The sequence below is a fragment of the Ascaphus truei genome, chromosome 9 (genome assembly GCF_040206685.1).
Source record: "Ascaphus truei isolate aAscTru1 chromosome 9, aAscTru1.hap1, whole genome shotgun sequence".
NCBI lineage: Eukaryota > Metazoa > Chordata > Amphibia > Anura > Ascaphidae > Ascaphus > Ascaphus truei.
In genome coordinates this window covers 4079582-4092198 of record NC_134491.1, presented here as the reverse complement: position 1 = coordinate 4092198, position 12617 = coordinate 4079582, and the positions used below count along the sequence as shown (strand labels likewise).

Below are 12617 nucleotides of genomic sequence, written 5' to 3'. Positions count from 1 at the left end.
TATTTTTATTATGTATTGGGAGGGGGGGTGTATTTTTATTATGTATTGGGAGGGGGGTGTATTTTTATTATGTATGTTGGAGGGGGGGTGTATTTTTATTATGTGTTGGGAGGGGGGTGTATTTTTATTATTACGCATTGGGGAGGGGTGTGTATTTTTATTATGTATTGGGAGGGGGGTGTATTTTAATTATGCATTGGGGAGGGGGGTGTATTTTTATTATGTATTGGGAGGGGGGTGTATTTTTGTTATTACGTATTCGGGAGGGGGTGTATTTTTATTATTACGTATTGGGGAGGGGGTATATTTTTATTATGTATTGGGGAGGGGGGTGTATTTTTATTTTGTATTGGGGAGGGGGGGTGTATTTTTATTTTGTATTGGGGAGTGGGGTGTATTTTTATTATGTATTGGGAGTGGGGTGTATTTTTATTATGTATTGGGAGGGGGGTGTATTTTTATTATGTACTAGCTGAGAGACTTGGCGTTGCCCGGGAGTCACACTGTCCCGTCCCCCCCACACACACACTGTCCCCCCCCTCCCCCCACACACACTGTCCCCCCCTCCCCCCACACACACACACTGTCCCCCCCCTCCCCCACACACACACACACTGCCCCCCCTCCCCCACACACACACTGTCCCCCCTCCCCCACACACACACTGTCCTCCCCCCACACACACACTGTCCCCCCTCCCCCACACACACACTGTCCCTTCCCCACACACACACTGTCCCTCCCCCCCACACACACACACACACAGTGTCCCACACACACTGTCCCCCCCTCTCACCCCCCACACACTGTCCCCCCCCACACACACACTGTCCACCCCCTCCCCCACACACACACTGTCCCCCCCTCCCCCTCACACACACTGTCCCCCCCTCCCCCACACACACACGGTGTCCCACACACACTGTCCCCCCCCACACACACACACACACACTGTCCCCTCCCTCTCCCCACGCACACAAAGCCCCCTCACCTCTGCCAGGACTCACAGCACCGCTCCTCTCTCCCGCGCTCCTCCGATTGTCGCGCGCCTGGCCCTTCTCTGCTCTCCCTCCTCCCGTCCGGGGAGCGCTGCGCACGCGCCCCCTCTCTGCACCTGTGAGCGCGAGCCGCCGGGAAACGTGCAGCAGGGAAGGTGCAGGGCCTGTCCGTGTGATGGGGGAGAGTGACGGCCACCGGGATGGGGGAAGGTGCGGGCCTGTCCGGGGGGGGGAAGGTGAGCTGCGGTCCGGGTGACGGGGGAGAGTGACGGCCACCGGGAGGGGGGAAGGTGAGCTGCAAGGGGGCCTGAAGCAGTGGTGTGAGTGTGTGAGGCCAATGAGAGGTGTGCGGGGGCGGGCCAAGGGGGCCTGAAGCAGTGGTGTGAGTGAGTGAGGCCAATGAGAGGTGTGCGGGGGCAGGCGGGCCAAGGGACCAATGAGATTGCCGCTAGGGACAGGGAACACACCAGGGAAACATACATACATACAATGCTTTCAGAAATATATAGTAAGATTGGGGAGGTGTGTATTTTTATTATGTATTGGGGAGGGGGTGTATTTTTATTATGTATTGGGGAGGGGGTGTATTTTTATTATGTATTGGGGAGGGGTGTATTTTTATTATGAATTGGGAGGGGGTGTATTTTTATTATGTATTGGGGAGGGGATGTATTTTTATTATGTATTGGGGAGGGGGTGTATTTTTATTATGTATTGGGGAGGGGTGTATTTTTATTATGTATTGGGGAGGGGGTGTATTTTTTTATTATGTATTGGGGTGGGGGTGTATTTTATTATAATGTATTGGGGAGGGGGGTGTATTTTTATTATGTATTGGGAGGGGGGGTGTATTTTTTATTATGTATTGGGGTGGGGGTGTATTTTATTATAATGTATTGGGGTGGGGGGTGTATTTTATTATAATGTATTGGGGAGGGGGGTGTATTTTTATTATGTATTGGGAGGGGGGTGTATTTTTTTTTTTTTTTATATAATGTATTGGGAGGGGGGGTGTATTTTATTATAATGTATTGGGAGGGGGGTGTATTTTTATTATGTATTGGGAGGGGGGTGTATTTTTTATTATGTATTGGGAGGGGGTGTATTTTTTATTATGTATTGGGGTGGGGGTGTATTTTTTATTATGTATTGGGGTGGGGGTGTATTTTTTATTATGTATTGGGAGGGGGTATATTTTTTATTATGTATTGGGGTGGGGGGTGTATTTTATTATAATGTATTGGGGTGGGGGGTGTATTTTATTATAATGTATTGGGGAGGGGGGTGTATTTTTATTATGTATTGGGAGGGGGGGTGTATTTTTATTATGTATTGGGGAGGGGGGTGTATTTTTTATTATGTATTGGGAGGGGGTGTATTTTTTTATTATGTATTGGGGTGGGGGGTGTATTTTATTATAATGTATTGGGAGGGGGGTGTATTTTTATTATGTATTGGGAGGGGAGTGTATTTTTATTATGTATTGGGAGGGGGGTGTATTTTTTTATTATGTATTGGGGTGGGGGGTGTATTTTATTATAATGTATTGGGAGGGGGGGGTGTATTTTTATTATGTATTGGGAGGGGGGGTGTATTTTTATTATGTATTGGGGAGGTGTGTATTTTTATTATGTATTGGGGAGGGGGGTGTATTTTTTTATTATGTATTGGAGAGGGGGGTGTATTTTTTTATTATGTATTGGGGTGGGGGGTGTATTTTTTTATTATGTATTGGGGTGGGGGTGTATTTTATTATAATGTATTGGGGAGGGGTGTATTTTTATTATGTATTGGGAGGGGGGTGTATTTTTATTATGTATTGGGAGGGGGGTGTATTTTTATTATGTATTGGGAGGGGGTGTATTTTTTATTATGTATTGGGAGGGGGGTGTATTTTTATTATGTATTGGGAGGGGGGTGTATTTTTTATTATGTATTGGGAGGGGGGTGTATTTTTTATTATGTATTGGGGATGGGGGCGTATTTTTATTATGTATTGGGGAGGGGGGTGTATTTTTTATTATGTATTGGGAGGGGGGTGTATTTTTATTATGTATTGGGGAGGGGGGTGTATTTTTTATTATGTATTGGGGATGGGGGCATATTTTTATTATGTATTGGGGAGGGGGGTGTATTTTTTATAATGTATTGGGAGGGGGGTGTATTTTTTATAATGTATTGGGAGGGGGGTGTATTTTTTATTATGTATTGGGAGGGGGGTGTATTTTTATTATGTATTTGGAGGGGGTGTATTTTTATGTATTGGGAGGGGGGTGTATTTTTTATTATGTATTGGGAGGGGGGTGTATTTTTTATTATGTATTGGGAGGGGGGTGTATTTTTATTATGTATTGGGAGGGGGGTGTATTTTTATGTATTGGGAGGGGGGTGTATTTTTTATAATGTATTGGGAGGGGGGTGTATTTTTTATAATGTATTGGGAGGGGGTGTATTTTTATTATGTATTGGGAGGGAGGTGTATTTTTATTATGTATTGGGAGGGGGGTGTATTTTTATTATGTATTGGGAGGGGGGTGTATTTTTTATTATGTATTGGGAGGGGGTGTATTTTTATGTATTGGGAGGGGGGTGTATTTTTATTATGTATTGGGAGGGGGGTGTATTTTTTATAATGTATTGGGAGGGGGGTGTATTTTTATAATGTATTGGGAGGGGGGTGTATTTTTATTATGTATTGGGAGGGGGGTGTATTTTTATTATGTATTGGGGAGGGGGGTGTATTTTTTATTATGTATTGGGAGGGGGGTGTATTTTTATTATGTATTGGGAGGGGGGTGTATTTTTTATTATGTATTGGGAGGGGGTGTATTTTTATGTATTGGGAGGGGGGTGTATTTTTATTATGTATTGGGAGGGGGGTGTATTTTTATTATGTATTGGGAGGGGGGTGTATTTTTATTATGTATTGGGAGGGGGGTGTATTTTTTATTATGTATTGGGAGGGGGGTGTATTTTTATTATGTATTGGGAGGGGGTGTATTTTTATTATGTATTGGGAGGGGGGTGTATTTTTATGTATTGGGAGGGGGGTGTATTTTTATTATGTATTGGGAGGGGGGTGTATTTTTATTATGTATTGGGAGGGGGGTGTATTTTTATTATGTATTGGGGAGGTACTGTTCGCTGCTGGGGTTCCGTACAATGAACGGCAACATATCATCATTCCTCCACCTGAAATCCTCAATCTCCTACCTCTGCCCCTACCACAATGCAGATAATCTTCTACAAAGCTATGAGCGTCCCCACTGCTTGCGTCACAGCCAGCCCATCTCACAAATCACCAACCATGTCCCTCCTTTACAGATTGTAAGCTCCTTGGGGCATGAGCCTCCTTACTTACTGTAACAGTGTATATTAGTGGTGATATTTTATTTTAGTCTTCAAACTCCATTGTAACTGCGCTGCAGAATATGGTGGTGCGTTATAAATAATAAGAATTCAACACTATGATACGTGGATATTCCTGCTAATCTGCCACCAGCAAAGATTTTAAGACCATCATGTCCATTTGCAATCCTTCTTCTTCAGTCATCTCTGTGTTTTTGTTACAGCTGTGCTGGGTACGTGCACAAATCATCTTCAAAACACCCAGACAAGCAACCTCAGACACCAAGAAAACGCATTTTCTTCATTAAATCTGCTGAAGCAGATATTTAAAAAAGCTCTCAATATACTAAGGAATCAGCCACTGTGAAAGCCCACTTACTGGCGTGCTGCCATCGCGTGTGTGTCTCTGTGGGAGGCAAATATTTACTATGTGAGTGGCCCTCATGCACAAAGCAGGCTAGCTAACATATGATAGATGCACATCAACTCATCCTAATTTGGAATCAATGAGAAGTGTGGGACAGGAAAAAGGACCAGACACAGCACCAACAAAGTGATGCAAGGCTATTTTTGCTACTGATTGTCACAGTACACAGTCGGAGGGAAAGAATAATAGCACAGGTAACATGTGTCTATACCCTGGGGAGTAAACAATTTAATTCAGAACAGGGAGATGAAGTGACTTGTCCAAAGTTAAATGGAGTTGATCTTTTATCCTGATCCCCCAGGACAGTGGCAATTGCTAGGTAATTGGCATGGACCAATTTGCGCGTAGGAAACATAAAAAAAAAAAAGGCATAAGCGCTTTTGTGATGTCACAACATTACACAGTGAGGTCACAAAGTACAATCTATCATATACACATAGCTGTGAGATTAGTCACTTCAGCACAACACAGGGTACAGTTATAACAAAGATTTCAATGTGGACCATGATCTAAGCCTCACATTCAAAATAAAAGGTTACACCTTGTGTTTAAAATGAAATAATAGACAGCTGTAATCTTATAAAATGCAACTCTCTGTGAGCCAAAGAAACATCCAGTGCCTTTTAGGTATTTTCAGCTCTTTAAAAATAGGAAAACAGTTAGATCATCCATCGAGCCAATTGCAAACAACTAAACATTAACATCTTTCCTGGGGCAAAAAACAAACACATCAGTGCTCATAGTTTTCTTAAATACACCTGCGGCACATTTTATAGAGTAACAATGATACCACTAATACAGTACATTTCAAAACAATAACTATTGTATTTTAGAATGAAGAATACATATGGACATAGCCTTAGTCCGTTATTTGTGAAATATAACTTCTACAATCTTCTACATTTCCAGTTTCTTTACATATTGGCAGTGTTAACAAAAAAAGGACTACAAAAGTTAATGGGATGTTTCTCCTCCCTCAGCATCACACTGCGGTTTCTAACACGGAGACAGTTAGCTGCCTAAATAGCTCCCAATTTGATAATTACAACCAAGCAGCTCGTTATGCCAGGAAAGCCACACTGACTCCCTCATGTACTTTTTAGTTACTGGTATAGGCTTGGCCCGTTTGCCAGCCTAGCTAAATGGACCCTGAAGTGCAAGCTAATGCTACATGATATTAGCTTCCTCTTCAAATACTCTGGATGAGCAAACACAAGCACAGCCTTTGCCAAAAAAATGTTGGCACCAGAATAGAGGGAGTTATATTTTGCAACAGAGCAGGTTATGATTGAGCACATTACCCATTGGTTTTGTAGCTTCTGGACACTGCAGGGGTGTGGTTACCACAACATAACCACCTTTCAATGGTTATTGGTCTGCTCAGAAGGTGCCTTACTTCTATCTTAGCTATAGGCAACATATCGCCTTCCACCCCTTCACTGCCAATATCAGAAACGCACAGCAACGCCATTGCTTAGAACCCCAGCAACCCAGGCAAGCATTTATTACTGGTATTTGTACAAGAATTGTTCATTCGTTTTACTTTGCTAAATGTAGAATTCCAGTTAAACAATATAATATTATCACCCTTCTCTGCATAAGCTCTCCCTGACTTCCAGATAGAGCTCTAAATACATTAGTTTTATTCTGTTTGAAAGGTCCTGATCCCGTGGTCCTGCCTTGATATTCCACTATATATTCTGTTATTTTTCTTTTTGGTATACTGATATCTTATGCTTGAGATGACCATTTCCTTGTTATTATCTACTAATATAATTATCCCCACCTTTGTATCTTGTTTCAGTTCCCTCCGTCTCTCTCACCCCCCCCCCCCCCCTAGTTGGTATTGTAACCCTGTCAGTGCTGGAGGGACACAATGTGGCACAGGTCTCTGTAGTAGGGAAGCAGTTAGGGGCTGTGGGTGCTTTAACCTTACAGCACAAGAAAAATGACAGATATGAGCCTAGTAAACTGCACCAGGTGGAGTTTGCGAGCCCAACTCACCGGGGGAATTTCTCCTTCAGGCATCTGATGCTCTGCCGAGTGGGTCTCAGGGTCGCGATGAAGAGGGCAATCTCATCGTACTCCGCTTTCATCAGCCTCATCGCCTTCCTGCTGTGTGACATTGTAAGGACATAAATAAATGTGTGCACATATATAAACATATGTATGTATCTACCAATATACATTTGTGTACGTATAACTATTTATATTTGTGTATGTATTTTTAGATCTATATATACACAGATATACATATGTCTATCATATGTGTAAAATTTATATTCCACAGCGCAGTTGTGAGACAATACACATTGTATGTGTGTATAAATATATGTATATGAGTTTAAATAAATATATATATGTGTGTGTATAATTATAAATATATGTATATGAGTTTAAATAAATATATATGTGTGTGTATAATTATAAATATATGTATATGAGTTTAAATAAATACATATGTGTGTGTATAATTATAAATATATGTATATGAGTTTAAATAAATACATATGTGTGTGTATAATTATAAATATATGTATATGAGTTTAAATAAATATATGTGTGGGTTGATTTATACCTTTACATACAAGTACAGTATGTGTGTTTATATATTATGTGTGAAACATATGTGTACATTTTATAAATGTAAATACAAAAAAATGTATATATATATATATATATATATATATATATATATATATATATATATATATATATATATTTATAATGTTTGTTATATATAGATGTATGCATGTTTATATATAAGGTGTGTTATATATATATATATATATATATATATATAGGTTTGTGATTATATAGGTGTAATTATATAGGTGTATGTTAACATGCGTTATATATGGGTGTACCTATGTTTATATATAGTGTTTGTTATATATAGGTGTATGTGTGTGTGTATATTTATTTATTATGCGTGTTACAAACACTGAGGTTCATTATTATATTTAGGATGTGTGTGTCACTACCACGTATTGACACTATATACAACACATAATGTTACTACATGTCAATGTAACATACTGTTACTGCGTGTCATTGTATATAGCACATAATGTTACTGCGTGTCATTGTATATAGCACATACTGTTACTGCGTATTACTGTATATAGCACATACTGTTACTGCGTATCACTGTATATAGCACATACTGTTACTGCATGTCACTGTATATAGCACAAAATGTTACTGCGTGTCATTGTATATAGCACATACAGTTACTGCGTATCACTGTATATAGCACATAATGTTACTGCGTGTCACTGTATATAGCACATAATGTTACTGCGTGTCACTATATATAGCACATGTTACTGCGTGTCACTGTATATAGCACATAATGTCACTGCGTGTCATTGTATATAGCACATACAGTTACTGCGTATCACTGTATATAGCACATAATGTTACTGCGTGTCACTGTATATAGCACATAATGTTACTGCGTGTCACTATATATAGCACATGTTACTGCGTGTCACTGTATATAGCACATAATGTCACTGCGTGTCACTGTATATAGCACATAATGTTACTGTGTGTCACTGTATATAGCACATACTGTGATTGCGTGTCACTATATATAGCACATAATGTTACTGTGTGTCACTGTATATAGCACATACTGTTACTGTGTGTCACTGTATATAGCACATACTGTTACTGCGTGTCACTGTATATAACACATAATGTTACGGTGTGTCACTATATAGCACATACTGTTACTGCGTATCACTGTATATAGCACATACTGTTACTGCGTATCACTGTATATAGCACATACTGTAACTGCGGGTCACTGTATATAGTACAAAATGTTACTGCGGGTCACTGTACATAGCACAAAATGTTACTGTGTGTTACTGTATATAGCATATACTGTTACTGTGGGTCACTGTATATAGCACATACTGTTACTGCGTGTCACTGTATATAGCGCATAATCTTACTGCGTGTCACTGTATATAGCGCATAATCTTACTGGGTGTCACTGTATATACCGCATACTGTTACTGCGGGTCACTGTATATAGCGCATACTGTTACTGCGTGTCACTGTATATAGCACATACTGTTACTGCGGGTCACTGTATATAGCGCATACTGTTACTGCGGGTCACTGTATATAGCGCATACTGTTACTGCGGGTCACTGTATATAGCACATACTGTTACTGCGGGTCACCGTATATAGCACATACAGTTACTGCGGGTCACTTTATATAGGACATACTGTCACTGTGTGTCACTGTATATAGCACATACTGTTACTCCGTGTCACTGTATATAGCACATACTGTTACTGCGTGTCACTGTATATAGAACAAACTTACTGCGTGTCACTGTATATAGGACATACTGTTACCTCATGTCACTGTATATAGCACACACTTACTGCGTGTCACTGTATATAATGCATACTGTTACTGTGTGTCACTGTATATAGCACATGTTACTGCATGTCACTGTATATAGCGCATACTGTTACTGCGTATCACTGTATATAGCGCATACTGTTACTGAGTGTCACTGTATATAGCGCATACTGTTACTGAGTGTCACTGTATATAGCACATACTGTTACTGCGTGTCACTGTATATAGCGCATACTGTTACTGAGTGTCACTGTATATAGCGCATACTGTTACTGAGTGTCACTGTATATAGCGCATACTGTTACTGTGTCACTGTATATAGCGCATACTGTTACTGAGTGTCACTGTATATAGCGCATACTGTTACTGAGTGTCACTGTATATAGCACATACTGTTACTGTGTGTCACTGTATATAGCACATAATATTACTGTCACTGTATATAGTACATACTGTTACTGCATGTCACTGTATATAGCACATACTGTTACTGCGTGTCACTGTATATAGTGCATACTGTTACTGAGTGTCACTGTATATAGCACATACTGTTACTGTGTGTCACTGTATATAGCACATAATATTACTATCACTGTATATAGTACATACTGTTACTGCATGTCACTGTATATAGCACATACTGTTACTGCGTGTCACTGTATATAGCGCATACTGTTACTGAGTGTCACTGTATATAGCGCATACTGTTACTGAGGGTGACTGTATATAGCGCATACTGTTACTGCGTGTCACTGTATATAGCACAAACTGTTACTGCGTGTCACTGTATATAGCACATGTTACTGCGTGTCACTGTATATAGCACATGTTACTGCATGTCACTGTATATAGCACATACTGTTACTGCGTGTCACTGTATATAGCACATACTGTTACTGCATGTCACTGTATATAGCACATACTGTTACTGCGGGTCACTGCATATAGCACACACTTACTGCGTGTCACTGTATATAGCACATACTGTTACTGCAGGTCACTGCATATAGCACACACTTACTGCATGTCACTGTATATAGCACACTTACTGCGTGTCACTGTATATAGCACACTTACTGCGTGTCACTGTATATAGCACACACTTACTGCGTGTCACTGTATATAGCACATACTGTTACTGCGTGTCACTGTATATAGCGCATACTGTTACTGCGTATCACTGTATATAGCACATACTGTTACTTCGTGTCACTGTATATAGCATACTGTTACTGCGTGTCACTGTATATAGCACATACTGTTACTGCGTGTCACTGTGTATAGCACATACTGTTACTGCGGGTCACTGTATATAGCACGTTACTGCATGTCACTGTATATAGCACACACTTACTGCGTGTCACTGTATATAGCACATACTGTTACTGCGTGTCACTGTGTATAGCGCATACTGTCACACCTGCGCGCGCGTTCCCTCCTCGCTCGATCTCTGTCTCTTCCCGCGCGCGCCCAGTTCCAACGTCATCGCCGGTCGCCTTGGCAACTCACACGCGCAGACGCACCATAGTGACATCATACCTGTCAGCGCGAGGAGGCGCGCGCGCGCACCCTCATCTCTCCTGAAACTTTCCCAATGACCTGGGGATGCAAACTCTGTTCTTCCCAACAACGTGGGGAGGTGTGGGGGGTATATACCGTGTGTTTCATATCTTTCCCTAAGGCAGCATGTCCCTGAGATACAAATACATTACTAATTTACACCAGGCCAGAGAGCTGTGCTAGTAACCTGGCTCAGCGCTGATATACCCAGTTAGAATACAATGTTTGAGATTACAATGCACATTACGCCCTTTACATTTTTAAGTAAAAACACTGGGGAAACCTATAAGAGGGGTGGCATACTTTGTGGGGCCACAGCTGACTGGGGCCCCAAGTCTCTCCTAAAGGTGAGAGGGACACAGCTCAGTGGCCTCTTTTACAGTCATTTTGAAAAAGCACTTGTCAGCAGTTACATTTGTAATTGTAACAGTCGCTGCTCATGTTGCCACCGTCCATATTGTTAGCGACAGTAAAATCCTTTTATGCGCTCTCCTCGGTAAAGTAATTCACCTAGTGCTATAGTTTCCTTTCTTGCCACAGGGAAAATAGGCTAGTACCTAAATCTGTGTTAAGTGTTTAATTTGAAGAGTTACTTAACACAGTTGTGCTGTCAGAAACACACAACCAAGGAATTTGACAGCTTGCATAAAAAATATATAGTTGTAACCCCCCTTTGGGATTACTAGATAGGCTCTAGGCTAGGTCCCCACTGCCTGCTGCAGCGCAGGAACAAGAGCCGCCCCTCAATTGGGCCGCTAACTACCTTGCCCGCCGCGTTGAGCGATCAGATTTCTCTGGAGACAGGTAATCTGTGTTCACAACTGCAGGGCCCACGCCGAGTAACTCCCCTTCCCAATCACATGGTGCTGGGTGACTAGGCAGAATTGTAGCCTGCCCTCTTCTGCCCGGTGATAGTGATGTCATGACAGGATATACAGGCGGTCCTCGGTTATCCAACAGAATCCGTTCTGGAAACGTTGTAAAACGACGTTTAATGTTTATCCCATGTTAATGAGCGGCGGATAATCCGCTCCGCGGAATGTATTGTGACGCATCCGATAATCCGTTCGTCCTAAAGCGAAATTATGGATAGCGAGGACCGTCTGTACAGTGGTATACAGAAGTATTCACTCCCTACTACCAATAATGTCACAAGTTGAATTACAAATAATGTATGCACAGTTTTTTAAACTAGCTTGTTTTATGCTAAAATACAAAGCTGCAGTGGTTGAACTAAACACTTATATAAGGATGAGATTAAATGTCAGCAAAAGAAATATACAAAATGACATTTACTGGTTGCATAAGTATTCAGCCCCTAAGTCAATACTTGGTAGAAGCCGCTCTTGCAGCAATTACTGCTATGAGTGTTTTTGGATCGGCCTCTGCTAGCTTTGCACAGTAGGATGGTGAATTTTGTGCCCATTTTTCACTGGAAAATGTATCGCGTTCTGAAATTTGTTGGGGATCGTCGATGGTCGGCAATCTTCAAGTGTCGTTATAGATGTTAAACTGGATTCGTCAGGACTTTGACTGGGTCACTCAAGAACATTAATTATCGTCTTGTTCAACCACTCTAGTGTGGCTTTGGCTTTGTACTTCGGGTCATTGTCCTACTGAAATGTGAATTTTCTCCCCAGATTCGGAGTCTTGGCTGAACTCAAACTGGTTTTCCTCAAAGATTTGCTTCTACTTTGAATCATTCATTCTCCTCTCTATCCTCACAAGCTTCCCAGTCCATACTGAAGAGAAGCATCCCCATAACATGATGTTTCCAACACCCTGCTTGATAGTTGGGATGGGAGGAGCATACGAACGGCATAGCTGTGAGAGTAACAGATAGCAGCTAAAATGCCAAACTCCACCATAATACTCTGAGGTCACACAGGAGACAA

The 12617-nt window shown here is 41.3% G+C and overlaps 1 protein-coding gene across 12 annotated transcripts in view; it reads right to left on the bottom strand.

Annotated features, from left to right (window-relative positions):
• Positions 1-10659, bottom strand: part of CDIN1 (CDAN1 interacting nuclease 1) — a 152531-nt gene extending 141872 nt beyond the window's left edge. For 4 of the 12 annotated variants that reach the window (XR_012803748.1, XM_075613212.1, XM_075613223.1 and 1 more), the window contains exons 1-2: positions 10517-10659; positions 6778-6888 (exon numbers count right to left, since the gene is read on the bottom strand). Coding sequence is in view for 11 of the 12 variants with exons in the window: in XM_075613212.1 (XP_075469327.1) it covers positions 6778-6878 (101 nt within the window). In the remaining variant the exon portion in view is untranslated. Of the gene's footprint in view, positions 1-6777; positions 6889-8042; positions 8062-8834; positions 8912-10269; positions 10334-10395; positions 10435-10516 lie in introns of those variants that run through there. The other 8 variants (XM_075613213.1, XM_075613215.1, XM_075613218.1 and 5 more) reach the window with 8 other exon arrangements.
• Between the last annotated feature and the right edge of the window lie 1958 nt (positions 10660-12617).